At 42.4% G+C, this 23,361-nt stretch overlaps 2 protein-coding genes across 2 annotated transcripts in view; one reads left to right on the top strand and one right to left on the bottom strand.

Annotated features, from left to right (window-relative positions):
- The window catches only part of rasal3 (RAS protein activator like 3), a 225,203-nt gene that overhangs the window by 14,841 nt on the left and 187,001 nt on the right, over positions 1-23,361 (top strand). The window lies entirely within an intron of this gene.
- rptor (regulatory associated protein of MTOR, complex 1) overlaps positions 1-23,361 on the bottom strand; it is a 140,387-nt gene that overhangs the window by 49,525 nt on the left and 67,501 nt on the right. The window contains 7 exon segments of the mRNA XM_076145405.1: positions 24-98; positions 695-805; positions 1,840-1,923; positions 5,110-5,211; positions 8,530-8,605; positions 13,457-13,601; positions 15,767-15,867. Of these exon segments, the coding sequence (XP_076001520.1) occupies positions 24-98; positions 695-805; positions 1,840-1,923; positions 5,110-5,211; positions 8,530-8,605; positions 13,457-13,601; positions 15,767-15,867 (694 nt within the window).

Below are 23,361 nucleotides of genomic sequence, written 5' to 3'. Positions count from 1 at the left end.
CAACACAATGGACGATTACTCACAGGCATGTAATTGTCGGCCAACACTGACAGGAAGTACTTGTGACCGTTGTCTTTGACCAGATCAGCTTGACACGACTGCAGAGAGGGAGGAGAGAGGAGGGAGGAGGGAGGAGGGAGAAGGGAGGAGGGAGGAGGGAGGAGGGAGCGAGACAGAAACAGTGCAGCAGATGAGTGTTTCCCCATTTCTCTCACGGAAGCTCCATCGAACCGCTGACTGAATACTAATGGCGCTACGCTTGATGGCCTGCGTTATTAAAGTGAAGATCCACACACACACTCACACACTTTATGCAGTAAACACTGTTTGCACATGCACGGATGCTGCTGTTCTCCTTCTGTCAGCGAGTGAACAGCAGGGTGCCTCATTCCAAATTGATCAATGCAAGAAACATTCATTAAGTGCCTCTTTGTGGAATTCCACGCCATAGATGACTTTCATACTTAATTACTGCACTTATTTAAACCACTGCCCTATATTCATTTATCTGTCGTTGACGGAGGAAAACAGAATGCAAATACAAACATGTATGTACGCAGAGAACACGTGTGACAGAAATAAAACATTACTGGGAAAGACACAATTAAAATGGAACCTAGCCCGGATGTAATACTAACAGGATTTCCTAATGGCCTGTCTTGTCAAGTGCCCAAGTCTGTTTTGCAGAACTTACACTGTCCACGGCCAAGATTTTGGCCCAGATGAAGACTAGCAGCGGCCGCAACTCTCTGGCAGAACTCTGCAGCAGCTTCAGCACGTAAGGGAAGATTCCTACAGACAGGGCCTACAAACACACACACACACACACACACACAGACACACACACAAAATGCATTTTTATCACGCATCAACAGGCAGTTTGAGGAACTTTCTTCGAGGAATTTAAGGCAAAAACAGCTGTCTAGGCAAGTAAGTCAAAGCAAGTGAAGTCATATTGAGAAGTAAAGGACTATGAACTCAGCAGTCTGATCAAGCTTTTATAACTTTCATAATGTTCAGCACGTACTCCTACTACATAACACGATTTAAAAAGGAGGGCGAACTGACAAAAAGCAGAATATGTCCCCTTTCTAACCATTCTCACACAGAGAACGAGCTGTGATATTAAAGGACAAACACTACTTTAACCTCATCTCAAATATCTGTGCTGAAATCCCATCTTCATATTAATATCAATCTCATGTTTGGAGCAAATGCTTCTGCTCCTGGACCCGACATTCAAAACAGGGACACTTTGAACACTTACATCCAATGAAATAAATGTATTACTCCATTGTATTGACTTAGTGATGACTGAAGGGCAGTGAATATTAGTGTTGTCTAGTGGATTGCCAGCTTATAATATAAAAGCTATTTAGCTGACAAAGCTGAGCCAGACACAAACTAGAGGACAATGCATCCATTGAAACCCTAACTTCAGATAAAAAATAATTGAATTTTGTATTTCTACGTGGGTGTTTTGCTTTTCATGTTAATAAATAAAGTTTATGCTTAATACCGCCATAATTAAGCTGCCATCAGCCTTAGCTTTACATTGAGCACAACATAGTGTATTTGCCTTAGCTGTAACTTTACCATTAACTCAAAGGACAGCTGATCCAAAAGTTAGTTGACAAAGTTGAACCAAGGTTGAAAAAGAAAAGTCTTGAAATGTCTTCTGTACAGACAATCAACTGATTTAGTCAACATCATATCCTTTCCCCTGGCATTCTATGGTGCCAGTCCAGGTAAGATCACACGTCATCCATAAAACAAACAAGTGAAAAAAGCAAAGTGATCACTGGCAAACAGGAAGAGGGGATGTAGAGCTGAACGTACCAGACTAACAGCCCACGGTCCCAGGTCCAGGAAGCGGCCGAGCAGGTCTAGCGCTCGCAGTCGATGCACTTGACTGAGAAGTACCTGAAAAAGGGCAGAGGTCAAAGGTCAACGGTGCTGCCTCCGCTCTGAGAGGAGATTAAGGGAGGAGGATGGAGGAAGGACAGCAGGAGAACCCACAGAGAGGGAGAGGGGGAGAACAGGTGGCTCTCCCACCATACTGAAAGCACTGGCACCATGTTGTACTTGTTTGCGTGTGTGTGTGTGTGTGTGTGTGTGTGTGTGTGTGTGTGTGTGTGTGTGTGTGTGTGTGTGTGTGTGTGTGTGTGTGCATGCCATCCCACGTGGGCACGCGTGTGGGTGATTGGGAGTGGCCCTTTTTTGGTAATTTCCCGTGGCTTCTTATGGAGACCCTGGTCAAAAGTCTCTCTGTGTGTGGGTGGGTGGGTGGGTGGGTTGGTGTGTGTGTGTGTGTGTGTGTGTGTGTGTGTGTGTGTGTGTGTGTGTGTGTGTGTGTGTGTGTGTGTGTGTGTGTGTGTGTGTGTGGGTTGGTGAGTGTGTGTGTGTGTGTGTGTGTATGGGTAAAGGCATGAGTCATGCACCATATCTGAGGATGCATATGGTGCTAATAATGTGTATGTGTGTTTATTATGCGGGACATTGGACATTGGACATCGGTCCATCCCCCATGCGACAATGCCACAGTGTGTGTGGGAGCAAGCATATGGAAGAACACGGGTTCCCACACACACACACATTTCCGCCAACACACAAGGTATTATTAGAGCGCTCCGTGACTTGAAGCTGGTGAGCGTGACCAAACAATCAGAGGGAGACCGGGGGAAGACCATGCCAGGGTTTCCTCCAGCTCTGCGAGGAGGAGCGGAGGAGGAGCGTAGGAACAGTGTGTGTGCGCGGGAGTGTGTGTAGGTGTGTGTGATGTGTAGGCGTACTCAAAGTAAGAGAATAAGAGAAAAGCAGACAACTGAACTAAACTTCTCCTGACTCAATGATACAAACTATCATCTCATCTTCACCACGTCTACTAGTGGAACACAGACTAAGACCATTCGACAACTTCAGGTGGTTTGAGTTCATGATTGTTTTCTTTAGGTCTTACTTTATAGAAGTCAAGCGGATTATTCTACTTTCTTATTTAAAAGCATCTTAGGAAGCAATTACAGACAAAAAGCACTTCATACCTGCAGGTGTCGCACACATGTTGTCGGCATTTGTAACCTTTCCTTGTGTTGCACCTTCACTCTGACCCTCTTTACTGTGATGAGTAAGAATGCAGGCAACCTCTGTGTGTATGAGGTGTGAAACAGCTGCCATCATGTCAAAACTGTGTACGCGCCATGTATGCTGAAGAGTGTGTGTGTGTGTGTGTGTGTGTGTGTGTGTGTGTGTGTGCGCGCGCGCGCGCGCTCTCTGGCATTACTATAATACCACAGTTTGCAGTCACGATCTTGGATGAAACGGCTGCTGTCTTGACAACGCAGCATTGCATCTCTCCTTTGCCGAGCTCCCTCCGTTTTTATCAAAGTGCATTATTGATGGATTGCTTCTTTCTTGACACACTTTTAAAGCTTTTAAACCTGAGCCAGATTATATTACAGCATCGGATTGTTGGAGGCTGGGAGTCTGAGGTTAATTGTTATGCAACTGTGTGCTTAAAAGGGCATAAAACTTGTTTATGTGCCCATCGGTTCCCTCTGAGGCCGTGCAGCAGCCTTGAAATGACTCCTCTCTGGGTAACGTTGTGTAATGTTAAAAGCAAAAAAAACGCTTCTTCACACACACATACTGTAAGCACACACACTTTCGCCCTCCAATCCAGTGCGATCCGTCTTTGGTCAGTCCGTTCTCGTTGGCTTTTAATGGGTGCAGTCAGATCTGCTGTATGGACGAGCAGTGGCTCGCTGAGTCAGCAGGAAATTACCATTCAACACAGACAGCAGCACAACACACAGTGATATCACACACACACACACACACACACACACACACACACACACACACACACACACACACACACACACACACACACACACACACACACACACACACACACACACACACACACGACCAGTTTAGGGTTCTGCAACTCTTTCCTTTCTTCCTTCCTTTTCCTTATTTTGTTCTGCTTGTCATTTTACTCCATTTCTTCATCTTCCATCTTGACCTTTGTCATCCCTTCTGTTCGCCTTCTCATTCCCTGCTGCTCCATTTCTTCCATCTTTCCCCGTGTTCACTTCATGTTGCACACATCGTTCCCCGCTCTCCTCTTTCTATTTATCCAAGAATATCACTCATATTTATATTTCTTTCCCTTCTTCCGTCCTTAATTTCACTTTCATTTGAGGATAATTTCTTTCATTCTCTGTAATGCAAACTTCCTGTCTTACCCAACCTATCTGAAAGAACAAAAACGAAAAAATCTCCAAAATAAGAGACAAAGTATTTACTCAGCAGTGTACGAAAACACCACAATTCCGTTTCTTGCTCACACTTTCACTTGGATTCGTCTACAGTGCTGTTTTACTCGAGTCAAAGGATTTGAAGAGTACTCAGCAACAACCTCCCTCTGCTTCACCCAAGCAGCCGATACATACCACATGTTTTGAGGCAAGATTTCATTTAAAATGAACCGAACACAAACTGTTCATCTAACAGACGTTGCTGCAGAGACATGAGGAACGTTTCCCGCAGAAATGCTCAATTAGCAAGGAAACTAGAGCAGCTTGTGTCTTTCTGGTAGCCTGGAGGAGATGGGGTCTAACAAGATGGCTGCAGTGAAAGGTAATAGTGTAAAAGGTATTACTGGAATACACTAATGGAGGATTCTGAGCAAGTGTGTGTGTGTGTGCGATGAACATGCCATGACTGCGCAGCACTAATTTTGCTCCTGCATAATGGAACCACAGGACCGTTCATGTATCCGATTACACTGACTTGTGCAGCACGGTGTGTTTCTTTGGTCGTGTACATCCTGGAAAATGATGGTGACAAGCAAAGCAATTTGCGGAGCGTACGTCACTATTCCATACGTTTGTATCCCACACCATCCTTCCACTGTAAAAACTGTTTCTTCTGCTTTTATTGGACTTTTTGCAATCACCAGTGTTAATGCTATCAGTATGGATTACTGCCAAACCTTTCATAGTATATATTGAATTATAACTCATGGAAGCGCATGGAATTGAACTGACCGTAGTGTGTGTGTGTGTGTGTGTGTGTGTGTGTGTGTGTGTACGTGTGTGTCTGTACCTGCAGTACAATTGGAAGCTGCTCTGGAGGGTTTCTGTTCTCCACACCCATGGTTAACCACACCTGAAATGCTGTCAGCTGCTCGGCGAAGAAAGGACTATGCTGTGGAGAGAAAAAACATTGTTTGCATTGTTGCTCATTGTTTTGTATTTCCACCCATTTTAAAGGGAACAGAGTATTTCATCAGCTTTCACCCACATCTGTCCCAGCGCAACCAAAATGTAGGTTTTTACTGAGCAATTTCCATACTGCTCAGATAATGCTTCCAAATAGAATGTAAACAAAAATAATGTAAAAAAGCTGTGAATCATGGGCAGCAGTTACCCATTACCATCTGATCTGCCCTGGAACAAATTATAACACTGCTAAGGTCTTAAGCTTAAACCAGTGCCGGGGCATACTGAGAGTTTAAGTGCAGTTTTTTTACTCTGGTAATGTACCAACTAATAGTAAACGTGGGTCATGGTAGCTGCTTATCTGAACGATCACTAGAAGGCAGCGTGAGATCCAGACTGTACGTAGTCCTGAAGCAGGTTGCTCTCAGTTGCAGGTGACTCATTTTTTGTTAACATTTGTTGTTGTAGTTTTTGATCTTGATCTGTAAAGGCCTATTCGAAAAGCTACTATAGTGTTCCATGAACCAGCTCACAGGCAGACAGAAAAAGAAACATTGGTGAAAACAAAACCCTAATGGAGGTAATCATCTCCCATTAGAGGGTGACGACAACCAGTGGATTGCAATTGAAATCAATTCCAAGACATTTCTGATTAAATTAAAAACAAATACAATAAGCCCCCAAAATCTCTCTCTCTCTCCCTCCCTCCCTCCCTCCCTCTCTCTCTCTCTCTCTCTCTCTCTGACACAATGAGAAGAGACGTCACAAAGCGCTGCAGTAATGACATAAATCTTGATCCGTCACCTTCCTTCACTCTTGTTATGAAAGCGTCACAGCAAAGCTGCAGCAGTTTGCCTGATTGATCGGCTGCTGGCCGCAGAGTTTTTGATCATGCCGAGAGACAGAATCACAACCGTGCTGCGTAGACTGTTGACGGATGTAGCGGTGGGGGGGATACTAATGTTTCTTGATTGAATGGCCAAATTAATTTGTATATAATGACATATTACAACTCACTCTACACACAGCTGAGTTTAATGCTTGAGATGTTCCAAATGCATTAAGACTGTATTAGACTGAATTAGAGAATGGAGTGATGAAGAGATCTGGCCAAGATAGCAAAGGCATTAATGTGAGAAATGGTGTAAAGTAATGGCATTATTGTCATTGAGAATCCTGGTCATCATAGCAGATATACAAGTGAGGTCTAATACATAATCATTCTTCTGAATTTGGGGCATTCTTCTATAAAAGTCCTGATATGACTTAGAAACTGAATCAAAGTGCAAAGTCCCTGAAAGTTTGTAAGACAAAACAACTTGCACCACCAATACAGAGAAATAAAAGAGAAAATAAATCATACATAAGACAGATACATGACAGCTTCATGTGGAGGAGGAAATGAAAAGTAGCAAAACATTAAAATCAAAACTTAGCTACAATTAAATTAAGCATTCGTACAAGACAGTGGAATAATCTTAAACTCCTTCGCTGCTGATATGACATCATCTAAAGTCAAACGAGTTCCACGTAAAACACTTTTCATGTTTGGGAAGTGTGAGGGGACAAATGACACACTGACTGTGAGAGTCCTGAGAAGAAAAACAATAATAAAAAATGGAGTCTGAAAAAAGGAGGGGAGTGTGTGCTCCTCCCTCCCTCATTTATTTTCTATTTTGCTCTCCTCCACCACGTGCATGGAGGTGGGAATCTTCTCCATTGCTCCCGTGGGAGCAGTTTTCCGAGCGCACTCTTCCTTTACCTTCTCCTGCACTCGCAGGGAAAACACTTAACAGCGGTGTAATTGAGCCGCTGAGGACTAATAAAAGAGATCTTCCCTCTCTGTCTTGCTTCCCCTTTCTGGAGCCTTTTCGTTCTTCCATTGTGTTTTGGTGCTTTTTCTTGGACTCAAACGGAAAAAAAACATCATGATAATAGAACCATAGAAAACTCCTAGTAATTATTATTTTGTTTCAACTAGACAATCCAAATATTGTAATGGAGAGTCTTGTTGAGCTACTAGAATCCTGTCAATGACCAATTTACAGCTCAATGCAGCGTGGCCCAATGTGCATCCAATCAGGGGCTTTTGTCGCCAATTCCTGAGATTTTGTTTGTGAGCAGAAAGACAGGCTGACATCTGACTGTGTTAATAAGCCATTACGAATTTTGAAACCAAAAGAAAGTAAGGGATTTTGTATCAACTCATGCCTAATTCAGAACAGACAGAGATTTGAAAATTACATTTGGATGTGCTGGTTCACAAAATGTATGTATGTGTGTGTGTATGTGTGTGTGTATTGACCCAGATACTGTATCTTAAGTTCAATCAGCCCCTCCCTGCGTGCTTCCATCCCACTCAGCATCTCGGTCCCCTGCCACGTCAGTAAATGTAATAAACAGCAAAAAGTGCAGTTCCAATGCTTTCAGGAACTATTTATTTTTTTATGTGACACTCACCCCTTGAATTATTAGGTCTGACATTTTACAATGACATCCACTGGGGACTGGGTGGGTGGGTGGGTGTGTGTGTGTGTGTGTGTGTGTGTGTGTGTGTGTGTGTGTGTGTGTGTGTGTGTGTGTGTGTGTGTGCGCGCGCGTGTGTATGAGTGATTCATCAGGATAAATGTGAGAACTTGCAGTGCAAACAAGGAGTGCTTGAGGTTTACAGTCTTCAGTGGTGGACACATCCAGGAGTGTGATAGCAGCCATCAATCACAGCCAGATATCCCATAACCCCTTAAGTACACACATTTATTTCCCAAAGCCACACGCTGACAGAAACAGAGACATTTTTCCAGCTGAATGATTTTAACTGCAGCTAAAGAGGCTTTTAAGGCAGTTACAGGACTGAGGGAGTTTGATTTGATTAAATTGTTGAGTGACAATTTGTGACACTGGGATGTAAGAAAATGTACTGCATTCATGATCAATCTGTCAATCTATCCCTTTTAAAATGGAATTGATTAAGTGTTTTAACGGGACATTTCATCATCACGTTTACTCAATCACTCATTAACAAATTTGTCATTGAAATTGTCGATACATTTGTTTGATCAACAACTTGTTTCTGACTTAAGACTGACATTTTTAGGAGGAGTTGGATAATATCAGTTTCTGCCTCACATAAAGCCAACAATCTAACTGATTATATCAACTAACTAATATTAAGTAAATTATCATGTTGTTTTAATCAGGCTTTTTTATATTAAGTGGATACATTTGGTGTCACATTTATTCCTATAAAAGTTGCCCCCACAGCGCATTTTGGCAAAAGGTTTTTAGGCACAAAACACACACTTACTCTGAAGGCGGTGCCCTCTTCGATGATGGTGGGCAGCTGGGAGAGGCAGATGTCCACGGCCAGGTCCCAGGCTTGCCTGGAGAGAGGGGACACACACAGACACACAGATTACCACCTTGCACATGCGAAAAGATGAAAGTATTCCAGGATAACATATGTAGAGCCTGCACAGAGATTCTCAGATGTGAAGATGTGATGTCTCCTCCTTGGCATAATGGCCGAACATTAGGTAATAAAATGTGAGCCAATTTTCCCTGTGGAATAAGCAGAAACCTTCCAAAAACAATAGGCCTTTAAATCAGATCAGCTTCATCACAGAGGATGACCACTGAACTTGTACGATGCATAGACTTGTGACTCAAACAGTTATGAATCATATTTTGTCTGCGCCAAATTTTTTATTACATTAGATTTAAATTAAGTATACAGAAAATGCATTAAGCACTTTCTCTCCGTCTGTCCCAGCCATGCAAAGCACACACCCCTACATCCGCACCCTGAGGTCCTAGAGAGGGCAGCAATGAGCTTTTCATCTTTCCCTTTACATAGGCATTCTCTCATGCTCATCATATCTAATTCATGGGGTTATGTAACACACATCAAGTCTTATTGCACTCCTATTGTCTCTTTCTCTCTCTCTCTCGCTCTCTTTCTCACATGCGCACACACACACACACACACACACACACACACACACACACACACACACACACACACACACACACACACACACACACACACACACACACACACACACACACACACACACACACACACACACACACACACACACACACACACACACACACACACACACAGAGCTCTGGGCCTTGATGGGGCTTTGTCCTCTTACAGTTGAGTCATGTCCCCAGTTCCCAGATGCGCTGAGCTGTAATGGGATGCTGGATGATTAACCCTTTCTGCTGCTTAAAGGGCTTCAATCCCATTAGCTGTGACCACTTTAATGGAGTCATGGCCCAACACAACAGAACAGCGTGCGAGCGCTAATGAACTACTTAGGTTATGTGTATGAAACATGGACAAACATGCGAGCAGCAAATACACTGGTGTGAAAACTACGGGCAAAGTTTGGCTGGTGGCTCCTCCAGCCACTCTGAATGTGTTTTTGGAGGCAAACATTAACGTAATTTATTGCAACAATCACGCCAGCTGGTGCAAGTTCAGACTGAGTGGGGACATTTGTCAATTCCGCCTGCCTCTGTGGTGGGCAAAACAATTAGCCAAGATGTCAGACCTGCAAAACAGACATTACTTATTACTAACAACAGGCACCAATCAATTTACTATGTGATTTGCCGTTGTATCCGTTGTGAATTTCGAGAAAGGAGACCACGGGGCCAAAAGAGGAATTCAGATTGTGGTCTCTATGCTGGCTGAAAAGAAATGATTCAACAGGTTTGAGGCAAGAATCCTCACGGGCAGGGCTTTGAAACGGAGGACTATAGTCGGGTCCATTACATATATGATGATCAACTTCTGCAGTTCCCCTTCTACAGCACACTGCCTAAGCACACTGAGTGAAAACTGTTTGCAATAGTCCAGCGATTTGACACATTTTTATGATTTCCAGGTAATTTACATAAAACAAAACTAACATTGTAAGTTGTAGCATTCTGGAGATATTGGGCATAATATTTCACTTAGCAGGTCCATAAAGGATTTTCAAGGGATCCCTAGGGATCCATGTTGCCACAACTGTCTGAGTGGATACACTTCTGTAACCTCAAGCTTTGCAATTTGGTCAAGGATCAAATCAAACAAATGTCCCTGTTAAAGCTGCAGCTGTTAGGAACATACTGCCCAAGCAGATGGACAAGCAGAAAAGTGAATAAGCTTTATGACAAATTTAAAATGTTTGGACAGCATGTCTGAAAACCAAGACACAGATAAGAGATCAAACAACATTTTATGAGCTACTTATTGAAGGACACCTGTTATGATACATTTTCAATTTAAAGCAGCATTCTGAGGCAGATTGGTGGCGTCTAGATAGAAAGAAAAGAGAGACAGTGTGTGGTCCATGGATACAAACAGCACTGAGATGCAACCAACCAAGGTCACAGGGAAATAACATAACAAACAAAGGCATCCCAAAGGTGTTACACAGTCTTATTTACAGACGCATTTCCATCCCTGTTGGTGTTTATGTAATATGACAGTGAGGAAACGAGCCGATAGAGCCGTCTAATCAGTGAAGACACGCTCGCAGGCAGGGGGCTGCAGCACCAAGGAGATGACAGCATTAACTTAGACGATGCCTGCCGATACGAATGAGTAACTCGTCCCAAAACCTGTGTGTGTGTATGTGTGAGTATGTGCGTGCGCAGGGGATGGCTGAAAACGGAGGAGTGCAGGGGACCAGTTGGTGGCTGACTAAGCTCTTTTTCCTGTTGCCTGCAGAGTGCTGCAGCAATACACACACACACACACACACACACACACACACACACTGCAACTACCCTCATGGGAGTAATCAGCCTTTGGTTTATCTTCTCTGCCTTATTCTGCTCCATTTGAATAACAATTGCTGTTTGTGTTGGGGCACTAACATCCATCAAAGAGCCTCCAAATTGCCTAATTCCCTCCCTTCATCCTCCTTTTCTCTCGTCTACACTCCTCCAAACTTTTATTTTTCTACTCTCCTTTTTTTATTTTTTATCTCTGGCACTCCCATTTTTCATTGTTGTCTTGGCCTCCTTTCCTTCACTCAGAGAGCACCTCCCTGTGGTTATGTGTTGCTGTGAAACAAACAGCAATTCTCAATTTCTGAGGCAGTAAACAGTGCAATATACCTACAATCTAAAATAATGGGTCTGTGCAAGCAAGAAAAGGAGACAATCGCTTGCCGAAGGAGGAGGGAGCACTTTTCTTTAAAATAAGTGAGTTACACAACAAGTTGCTCCCCGAGGCAGCGAGAGTAAGAGATTTCTTCTTCCACACAAGCCAGCTAATGAGTGGGAGAGATGGAGGGAGGAATTTATAGAAGAGCAAGAACACAATAGATGGTGGGAGAAGTGTTTGTGTAACTAGAGGGAGACAGTTGATGAGATAATGTTTGTCAGTGTGGAGGCGCCTTGAGCACCTCAGCGTGTATCTGTATGGGAGTGTGTATGGGAATACTAGAGATTACTGATGAACAATATGTCACTTCAACAGAATTCATAACGTATGCATGTGCTGTGGGGAAACGTGTGGTGCTTTTGGTGGCAACAACTTCAAGAACGCAGGTTAAGTTGTTTGATCTGCCCTGCGATAACACTAACCCTAATCTGAGTTTGATCTATAAGAAGTTTGTGTATCCTGCGACCTGTTTTGGGATGAATGTAACCAACATATGCTGCTTCTGAAAGACTGAATAAGCTTGGTGGATATATTCAGTTTGTTGGTGGATGAAGGAATAGTAACGCTCCAAATACAGCCTGTTTGTGTTCGTCTTCGTTCAGGTCTGCTGAGGCTGCTGTCAGTGAACAAAATAGCGACTCTGACAACATTTGGCAAACTGCAACATTCTGGAAATAAATTCCTAGAAGTTTTGCTTTTTTCTGAGTGAGGACTATAAATACACAAGATGGAAGAAGCTAATAAGAACACCTACAAGGTTCGGCTCGATGCTTCCTCAACATATATTCTGAGATTAATTAAAGCATTTACATTTACGTGATGTCAAAGATCAGTTTTGATTGACTGTCTGTCTAGTTAATGAAGGAGGTGATAAGTAGTTGCGGTGATACCACAACAACAACATAAACCAGGGCTGAAATCAGCATGCCAGTGCAGCTGCTGATACACTCCGTGTGTGTACTTAACTGCAATCCATAGCTGCAGGCAAATCTCTTCAGAGAGTGATGGTCACATATTATTCCACATGAAGAAGGACCAAGTTCCTGACCCTCAGCTTCCCGAGTCTCTCTTTTTCAACCATCGCCTTGGACACCTTCACCTTCAGATTATTTATGTTTAAACTATAAATGTGTAAATTTCTGCCTTCGGGAACACAAAGTGCTGCAGATTTCTCTTCTTCCCTGGTGTAGGACACCTGATTCGATCAATCAGTTGTGTTCATTTGATCAGGAGCCGGTGCCTACCAGCTCTTGACTGGCTAAACACTGAGGTTGTCGGGGGTAATTAGCTACTGGATGATAAATGCTCATACAGGCAAACCAGTGGAAAATAATCTTGCATTAATGAAGGTTATTCAACAGAACTCATTAAGTCCTTCAGCTCTGTGAAGCCCACAGTAAATACACAGTCACATTGCCTATGTTTTTATAAACAACACTTACCCTAGCCCCAGAAACACAAGCTACATCACCAAAAGTGGTTTCACTCTTTTGTTTTATTGACTTAAGACTGACTAATATTATCAACTGATTATTGATTTAAGATTTGCTTAATTGTCTTAATAAATATCAAGAAATAGTCGGCAAATACTCATCACACTGTACTAAGGGGATTCACAGTACTTGTTCTTTATGAAAAACAATTTGCCTCATGATGCTGGAACCTGCTAACTGTGGGCATATCTAATAATTACACAACTAAAGAAATCCATTTTTTATTCAAATTGCTTTTGACTAATTTTCTGGCAATCAGCTAATTTGACTATTGGATTCAGAACTAAGATTCCTTAGTTGCATTCCATTAGCTTGTTTCTAGAGTCACCATTTAGTTCTTTTAAACAACAACAACAATGTGCCTGTTGTCCTGTCTGATCAAAGACGATCTGTCGAAATGTTGACACAAACCTTTGACTGCCATAAAATGAGCCCTACGTTCAGTGTGTGTGTGTGTGTGTGTGTGTGTGTGTGTGTGCGTGCGTGCGTGCGTGCGTGCGTGCGTGCGTGCGTGCGTGCGTGCGTGCGTGCGTGCGTGCGTGCGTGCGTGCGTGCGTGCGTGTGTATCTTACCACATGGCGTGCATGTATGTAGGGGGCAGACGTGGACTGCTGACAGGCGTGCAGTTGTATGACCTCATTATCCTCTCTGCTAACAGGAAATTACGGAACAAGCTGGCGACCAGCAGGTCCTGACGAAACAACTTCTGGAACAAATCTGAGGAGAGGGAGAAGGAGCAGAGATTATCCATCACAGCAGAGACAGAAGAGGGCCAATGAACGAATAAAAATAACGCAAATATTACCAGTGGGGAAAATAGGACAGAATGCAAAAAGAAAATTGAACTACAAAAGGAAAAACTTTAATCAGAGCAAAGTGAGAGTGGTTTGTGTGCAAGCTTACAGAAACAACAGTGATACACAGATTAAAGTGATCAGCCTCTTCATGTGTTCACAAATTCACTTCAATGGAACAATCCCACATATCAATCTGTAAAATGTGTCTGTATGAATGTTTCTCTCTTTGTGGCCGGGAGAGAATCTGTCTGTACACGTTGGGGATACAAAATAAAAGATGGTGTGTGATAATTACCGTGGAGGTTTCATAGGTCCAGAAGAACCCTGGACATTAGCCATTGTTAGTACCATAGAGTCCTTTTTTTTACTAGATTATAATGAGAGCCACATGTGTTATCCATCTGTACAGCTACAAGGTGAACAAACTCTCTGCAGCTTTTCCTCTGCTGTCCACTCAGAATCATGCAACTAAACCATGCACAACCACAGATGCATTTTCTCCCTAACATGGTGGAAAACACGGCATTTTCCTGAATATGAGAAAGCTTTACAGAATACAGCTGTGATGCAGAATTGTGCTATGACAGTCATCTGGTTCGGAGTGGAAGGTGATGAACATTTCCACGAAATACCATTTATCATGCATCTATGGCAGGTGAAAGGTGGCTTTTGCTGTTAACAAGCAACCACAAATATCAGAATCGATACACAATAGAATCACAACAGGGATCAATTAAATGTGAAGGACACCCATTACCGAGTACGTCTGCTGTTACAGTATGCCTTTGTATTTAATTGTGTGTGTGTGTGTGTGCAGTTTAGATGAGGTGTACAATGCCTTCATTTAAGGAGTTGTGTACAATGTGGACTGCCTCATTAACAGCAGAGCCCCGCGGGTTTTCAAGGCTTAGGCAGCCATCAGCATTGTCACATTGCTATTCTAGCTGAGAGACAGTGTGTCTCAAGGGAGTCTGAGTGAGTGAGTGAGTGTGTGTGAGTGTGTGACTGTGTGTGTTATAGGTCCATAGTTACTGTGTGTAGACTGATGCGGGTATCAGTCTACACACACTAGAAATATGACAAGTGTGCTGGTGTGTAGTGGCCAAGTATGTGTGTGTTTATCACACAATTGTAGTTAAATGATATTCCTAGTTATTGAGCTTGACACTGCAAGAACAATTAATCTCTATTTGAGGAACCAAAGTGCACTTACTGCACTTTTGGCATTTTATATCATCACCTTTACTGTTTTTATCCACTGAGGACTTTGGGAAAGTTTCAGTAGTGCTGATGCCTCACAATCTTCCCCTTTCATAATATGAGCAGTAATGAGGCTGTGCTGAGCTCAGACATGTTGGTCACTTCATTCTTCATCATTGTCCAGACAAAGTCCAGTGAAGCTTTTTTAATGGCTAAGCAACCTCAGTGTCTGCCTGAGATGCCTTCATAACAACAGAGACAAATGATCCTGTTTGCCTCTCTGCTTTTAGGATTATTGAAAGTAGCACTTTGTCATTTCTGGAACTCCCAAGTGTTTTTTCCTTTTTAATGTCATTTGTTTACATTTAGGCTACTGCAAAACTCAAAATCCTGACAATGGTGCTTTTATAATGGTTAAAATAAAACACTTTAGGCACAGATTTTCTGACTTAATAGTGGAGTACAAAGGGCCAATCCCCTGTCTGCTGTGCTGCCCAATCACACACAAAATGACCGTGGCGCCAATTGTTTACATTGCGAAACAATTTGACCCACAAAGTAAAAAAACTAAAAACAGACAGGGAATACGTGAACAGACACTGGATCAATCTGACACACGCATTATTCTATTCTATTCATACTATGCAGGGAGCCAGCCTGCATATCAGGAGCAGTTAGTGGTTCAGTGTCTTGCTCAACAACACCTTAACCGGCTCTGTTGTGGAAAATGTGTGGAAAACCTTTAATAGCACTGAACCAAAACATCAGGCCATGCAAACCTTTAACGCGGCCCCACCGTGACTATATCATGCTGCTTGGTTGTACATCAGCCGCTAATTGTGCCAATGAAATAAATAAAGATGAAATGTGTGTATGAAGGCTCACCTCTGGGCAGCACGTTCCAGGCGATGGTGTCAGTGATGGCTGTGAAGATCCAGTTAAGTTCTCCGAGGGGAGTGCGCCTGTCGTTAAGTCTACCAGGGATCCTGCAACACAAACGCACAACACAGATGGCACCGTGTCAGCTGCACTTACTGACTCACAGCACAAAGAGGTAACACACACTGAGGGACTCTCTGGGAGTACAAGTGAGAATGTTGATTCTACGCTTTGCTCATTTGTGAGGATGGAAGTGAAAGATGTTTTCACTTAAAACAGAGGTGCAAGTACAGGGGTGGGGAGGATCATGCACCTCAATCCTGGGTACGCCCCACTCATATTTCAACCATATTCACACACACATGCACGAAGGTCTATGGAAAAAAGACAGCTGGATTAATCATGCAGCTGATACGCACAAATCGAATCAAAATTTGGTAACAACAAAGTCATTCATTTATGAGCTACAACACTTTTTGCGCTCAAATTGAATGGCAAATTGTGGCAAAATGGATAGGGATGTCAAAAAACAAAGATGATTTTATCCTTAGCCCAGACATCCAATCATCAGGCTGAACAAGATGCCAAATTGATCCAAATGGGATTACAACTGTCTCAGAGTACTTGTTGTGACAGATAAGACAGATGCCGGTGATCACAACATACCCACTCAAAGAACCCTTGTAATGTGTGAGACCATTGTTTAGACTGTCTAATAAACTCGATCACAAAAGCACCAATAGCTGACTAACAGCTGACTGCATTATGATTTTGTATTGTTAGTGACTAACGAGAGACAAACTACATAATGTGGCACAAAAGAATAAGCTGTCAAATAGCACACCATCATAGTTCCCTGAAGTATGACTAACACACACACATTTACAACAGATAAACATGAGCAAACCTCTAATTTGAATGACAGTGAAGTGATTTGGAGTCATATAAATTTTAGATTGTAGCTTATAGTGAGGAAAAAAAGACAATTAGTTTATTTCAAAGGATCCCCATTAGCTGATGCCACGGCAATTTGAACATAACATGTTGAAATTTTTAGAAACCCTTAAAAGAACAATCATAGGGACCAATGGAGCTGGAAAAACATCTCCATTAAGTCTTAAATGGGCAGATAATACACAGGAGATGTGTTAAACGCCTCTTGCACTAATCCGTCCCTTCTCACTGAAATTCCTCGACTTCACTTCTCACTCAAGAATTACAACGCTGCCATTCTGTGACTGGAGAGGGAAAGCAACTTGGGGAAAAATGAACATGTTGGGGGGGGGGGAAACCGTTTCCAGACAGAGCCAGAGAAGCTGCGACAGTAATCACTGTCGCCTAGCAGTAGGAAATTACCTTCTACACACCTGGCTGTCTGCTTTCTAATTAACACTTTGCGTAGCACACAAGATTCTTTCTCTCCGTTTCTCTGTCACACAAATGCAAACAAATCTTCAATTGAGAAAGAGATCACACAGAGTCACTGCAAGCTTTCCCCTGTGGGTGTATTACTTTCATTAGTTGGTACACTGGAGCAACACAGCTGTCTTCGGACGAGTAGTTACACTACCACACACCCTTCTAAACAGAGAACTTCTTTTTTTTAAATACATTCAGAGTTGTTTTTTTTAATGGATGTATTATTAGAGAAGGAGGTTCTGTGTAAACTTCAGTTGGATCAAAGCAATGCTAATAAAACAGACCGGCTACTGAGTGCTTTGAGTGTCTGCCAAAGCTGTTTGGCAGGTCAGCAGGAAGGATGAACACTCAGCAGTTCCCATCCTTTGCTCAGGATCCACTGTAATACGTTTGAGTGGATGGATAGATAGACGGCTGGTTGATGGATGGTTGGGAAAAAAAGCGCCGCTCGAGTAGTTGAGGCCAATGACATCAATCAAAAGACCTGCATTTGGCTGTTTTTGATTATTTTGCTGTAGCTGTGCCATCATTCTTTGTCTCTTTTACCACTTATTGTTCTAAAGCGTCCCCGATTTTGTGAAAGACTGCTTGATGGGTGATGTCAGCATCAACGTCACATTTTTTGGACATGCAATTGTCACACTGCAAATGTCGGCTAACTATAAAAAGGTCTTCATTCTGCCACACTGGCAGTGCCAAGGCAGCATTGTGTTGACGAGGCATTCAGAGTCCATGTGGATGGAACATGCTCAGAAAGATAGCCAGCACCGCATATGACATAATTCATACTGATGAGTCATCATCGGCTTAGCTAAACACTGGTGGTAGTTGCATGTTTCTTATACGCTTATGTGTGAATACACTACAACTACATTAATGTGACTCCTGCGCATATATGTTCATCCAGCAGATCCAGATCCACAGATGTAAATTGCAGCTGTTAATTGTTCATCACAGGACATATGTCTGATTTTCATCGACTCTGGCGTCTAAATTTAAATAGGCAAAAATACAGTGTTGAAGTGAATAAAATCATATATCCTGATACTGGCCAGCTTGTCTGATGGTCATGCTTTTTTCTGCCAATAAAATTGAATTTGTTGTAAAAAAAAAGAAAGTTGAAGGTGTTTTTTTTTGCAGAAAGACAACTTGTGGTCTATTGATACACAACAAGGAAATAAAGTACAACCCTCAGCTCTGACTGGTTTGATTTGTATGTTGTATTTTTCTTGAGCTAAATAAGAGGAAGCAGAGTACTGTAGACGATGTTGTACTCCAAATGCCCCCAGAGAAGATCTGCAAAGTGTTTCTTAAATGGACGCTGCCCGTGTATAGGAAATAATAATAATGCTGAGCAGGTGGTAGTATTAGCCAAGTATGGCTCTGGGAAAATTTCCAGAAATCCAGAAATATTAAGAGGTGCTCAAGTACTGGTGTGTGTTGCCTGCAGGAAGCTAGGGGTCTCGGTGTTGGGGGTCATGAAGGTCGCTTGACTGGTCCAATACAGAAACCGCCTGCAACAACCAGTGATAGGCATTCAGACTGAAAACAAGGGCGTTTTAGCTGGCAGGAATTGGAGCAGGGATGAGTGGCTTCATATTACTCAGCCTGCAAAAACGTGGGATGGATAAATAAAATAAAAATAAATGAAACTTGACTTAAGAAGTGAAAAACATTCAGAACAACACTGAGCAGCTCCTCATTACTTTGCAGACCGGTGTCTTCTTAATCTCCGTGTTCCTTTCTACTTCTGCACGTCTTCCTTTCCAACATCCAGTCAGACATCCCAGCAGCACAACAGTAAATTACCCTGATGAATATGAAGACTTGGTATCTCATAGCATGGAAAAACCTCAAAACGAGCAGCTGGTTCTTAATCTGTTATCAGTCTGGTTTGCTGAAGCTTCACTTCTTTGCCATAGAATGTTCGCTACTCTGAACTGGTGAGATCACCCGCTTCAAAATGAGCTTTTAGCCTCTGGCACTTGTTTCAAGTCGGCAGCTAGGAGGACCAAGAGACACTGGTACAGCGGTCTCCTTTGTTCCTCCTCAAATAGTGAACAGCACTTGGTTTGTTGTTCAGCACACTGGGGGCATTTTTATCTTCTTTTCCTAACCACCTCCTTTCTATACTATACGGTATTTTAGATTCTGTAAGTATTTTATATGTTGTGTTGTGGTCATGAGTGCAAACCAATTTCCCCTTAAGGAACAATACATTGAACCTAAACTTATTTGTTGTGTCATTTTATCTCTGTTGAAGTGTTTTGGGGACTTTAAAGCTTGCGTTCGTAAACGTTTTTTGTTGAATTTGCCGTTTGCTGCTGATGTATCTGATTTGGGGAAACATCATTTACTACAGGGTCGCTACCTGAATACTAATTTCTTCTCGGATAGGAAGAGTTATGGAGAAGGACTGGGATGCAGCAGGTGTGACTCCACACACTCCAAAATCTTACACACTGCTGCTTTAAGTAAGATACTTGGTTTCTACAGGGTCTAATCTCCTCTAATATACAGCAAAGTTCAGTCTCCAGCAGATCTCAGGATGCTGCTGTGTTGATGACTCAGCTCTCTGATGTCTCTGTAGGGAGTACGCTTTAAATATGTCCCTAAGGGACCAGTGAGCGGTCTCACTGTATTGTAATAAATGTTAAAATGCCATCACAATGAACTGCAGAGAGCGCCAACTGAGTTTCACGTTGCAGGGCCTCGCACACTGTCAGACTCCGAGGAGGGGGGTTGGCCCTGCCTGCTGAGTGGAGAGACTCTGCAAAAGACTCAGATGGAGTCTGTAAATAGGGATCAACTTGTCAACCCCATGTGAGATGTGTGTGTGTGTCTGTGTGCGCATATGTCACGTGTCTGCAACACAAGCAGGTAAGAGGCATAAGAGCACTGCGTCGTGACTCTTCTCTTTAGATATCCATTGTGATTGGATGCAGCCAGAATGTGTGTTGGCTGTATGTGGGAAGCTGAAGCAGAAGGGTGCACAGATGGAGCAGAGACAGAGAAATGATCAAATTAATAAGCAAATCAACAGCACACAAATACACAATGCTGACATTACAAACAAATGTGCTGTGCTATCTGAGGGCCAGAGTGTGTTTGCTCAGTACATGTGCTCAGAATGTGTGACCTTTAAAGGTGCAAATATGTGCCAGGTGAGTGTTCGGTGAGTGTGTTATAAACCTGTTAGACCTCACTATTTGCTTACACTGAATCCAGCATTAAGTCCATACATACAAGCCGCACCAAAGAGCACCCCACAGAATGATTATAAAGGAAGAATGCACAAAGAAAACATATAAGGCTGAGCAATGAACCTGTGCACCAGAAAAACAATCAATGCATTGATGATCGGCTGTAGCCATATATACATTACATTCAAACCTCTCACCGCATGAGACAGATCTTACATGGAATAGCTCAATGTTCTATTTGGTATTATCATTAATTCCCATAACATAACACATTTCTGCGATTCCCCCTTCAACCCCCGTTTTTGAATACATCTGAATATATTTGTGTTGATTAACAACCCCTTGAAAAATGTTTAATTTGGGCTCTTCAGGTAGAGCAGAGAGTGAGATGACAAATGAGCCAAAAGCCATCTTTCTTTTACGAGCACTCAGACTCTCCATTATTTAACTCTGAGAGGCGTCAGCCGAGTCAGCATTTTTCACTTTTCCCCAAACATGAAATGAACCAAAACAGAAAGTTAAACACTGCACACCGGCATCAGAAGACATTCATGTCCTGGGATGATCCACACGTTTTGCTAAACACATAAGTTGTGCATTTGTGTTTGTTTTGCTATCCAGTTTTCTATAATGGAATATTTTCAAGTTTAGGAAACACTCATTCTATTTATTTATGCTTGGCAATTTCAAGCATCACTTGAATTTGATATTTTAAATGCGACACAGGATGCTTTGTTAATTTCTCTCATTACTATAGAGTAAAAGCAGGCAGCAGTGCAGCCCCTAATTATTGAGCAACACACTGCAGGCAGCTGCTTAGGGCCCTGTGACCAGCAGGGTGATGCTAAAAGTTCCATATGACAAACTACGCCAAAGAGTGGCCCCTGATCTTTTAAGCATTTATTTGACAATTTCCTCTCAGTGTGCACAGTGGTGCTGCACCAAGGGAGAGTAGAGGTGACCAATGTATTTTTGTGGGTGTAAATAACAATAAGGAAATCTAGGCTCCCTTTAGCATCAGCTGCTGCTACAGCTCTGATGGCTCCCGTGTTTTAGTCCACAGGCCTGGTGAGTATCTAAGTGGACAGCGAAGAGAGTACAGGAGATTAGAATACTCAAATGTGTATGAGTGTCACATACACACTGCTAACTGATTAACCCCACAGCTGTGAGGGCTTTCTCTTTGACAGGGAAACAGATTTTACTGCTAATCCAGGCCGTACATGTTGACAAGCTATTCGAGGCTTCAAACCTTCTGTTTTGAGTTTTTCCTTTGCATGGGTCAGTTTGAGGCAAAGTGCAAACGATTGCTTAGTGTTGGTAACCAGCTTTGTATTCAGTTCACAGTATGTTTGACAAAAAGCAATCCAAGCGTCATCTTGAGTTGGCAAACTTACCTTAAAACCTTTAATAATAATAATATTAATAATAATAATATATATAATAATGCGCCCCTGTGACAACAACAGGTTTGCCATTTTAGTCAAATGTTACCCATTAGTATCAAAATTCCATACCAGTGTGACGTTATATTTTTGGATTTCAATGTTGGTATGCAATGAACTCGCATCTCTAAAATTAAGGTGAGACATTGTCCTTTCTCTGGAAACTTCACTTTGAGATGGTCAAGACTACAAAAACCAGGACCGGGTTTTAAGAGTACGCACAACAAAGACAGCATTAGAATGAAAAGTGAAACTCCCAGACTTGGAATGAGAAAAGCCAAGAGGAAGAAACTCGCTTGTCAGGACACAAAGACAATGACGTGCGGATAATTCACAACACAAAACTGAAGGAAGGTAACATTAAGAAGCTGCTGATACACACTTCAAGCATGTCACCTCAAGGTACTTCGCTGCTGAAATATAACAATGAGCTTTTAAGTTATATACTGCTTCCAATTCCAAGTCTTGTCAACTAACTTATTTTATGGGTGTCATTTAGTTGCCCCCGCCTATCAAAGGGAAAAAGGAAAAGCCACCCTCAAAGGTTCTGTGAAACTGCTAAGACTGGGTATGACATCCATACTGAGCTCCAATCTCTCTGTGACTGCATGCCTCAGAGCAAGAGACGTATTGAACTCAGCCAATTGGCAGCCGCAGGTTCGTCGGAGAAAAGTGGAGCATTAAATCAGTCGGGCTACCGGGAACAAAGGTAGAGAATTAAACCAAGAGGAGAGGAAACGGCTACGACAATCAGACCAGCTTTAAGCGTATTTGCATGTATTGATATGTCGACTTCATATGCAGGAAGTAGTTCAATCACCACCTCAAACAGATATACTATCCACTATCAAAGCGTCCTCCTTATATATATACATATACCATGCACGCAGGTGACACGCGCCATGTTGCTCATACACTCGTAGACTTGAATCTATCTGAAGGATTAAACACTATATACACTCATGCCAAAACATTATCCCTGGTTGGAACCAGAACATCTTAAAAATTGCTTCTAGTTTTACCTCAATGGTAAAATGTAAACGGTGACGTTCAAGGACAAAATTGCAAGCCAACTATTGTCGAAACATGAAAACTTTCAGCAGTTTTTCTGGGTAACAACCCTAAGCTTTTGTAGGCACTGCATTTTGCTAATAAGTTGCATTTTGTCTTGAGAAAGCACACAACCAACACTTGGAAACAAGTGCGCCTCTTTCACTCAGAAGTTGAAGAATATTGGTGGAAAGGTTGTTTGGACTCCTGTCGTGCCAAAATAGGATTTGGTTTATTCACACTGCCATACCTTTCCCCAGCAGTGTGTTTGCATTCACACACATTTCAGTAACCTGAAGCAATCCCACAAGGGCAATATGCACAAAGGCTCTACAGTCTAATCTTCTGCTACCACTCAACGCCACCCACCTTACGGCATTGACTCTGCTTCCCTACAAACACACACGCTCCAGCATTTGATCCCAGCAATATCACAAGGTTCTCATTCTAAAATGTAATTATCAGACTCACACACACACACGCA

Source organism: Genypterus blacodes, unplaced genomic scaffold (genome assembly GCF_046128005.1).
Source record: "Genypterus blacodes isolate CSIRO-AG114 ecotype Tasmania unplaced genomic scaffold, CSIRO-AGI_Gbla_v1 ptg000030l_1, whole genome shotgun sequence".
Lineage (NCBI taxonomy): Eukaryota > Metazoa > Chordata > Actinopteri > Ophidiiformes > Ophidiidae > Genypterus > Genypterus blacodes.
The sequence above is the reverse complement of the archived record's forward strand: the minus strand, read 5'-3'. Positions and strand labels throughout refer to the sequence as shown.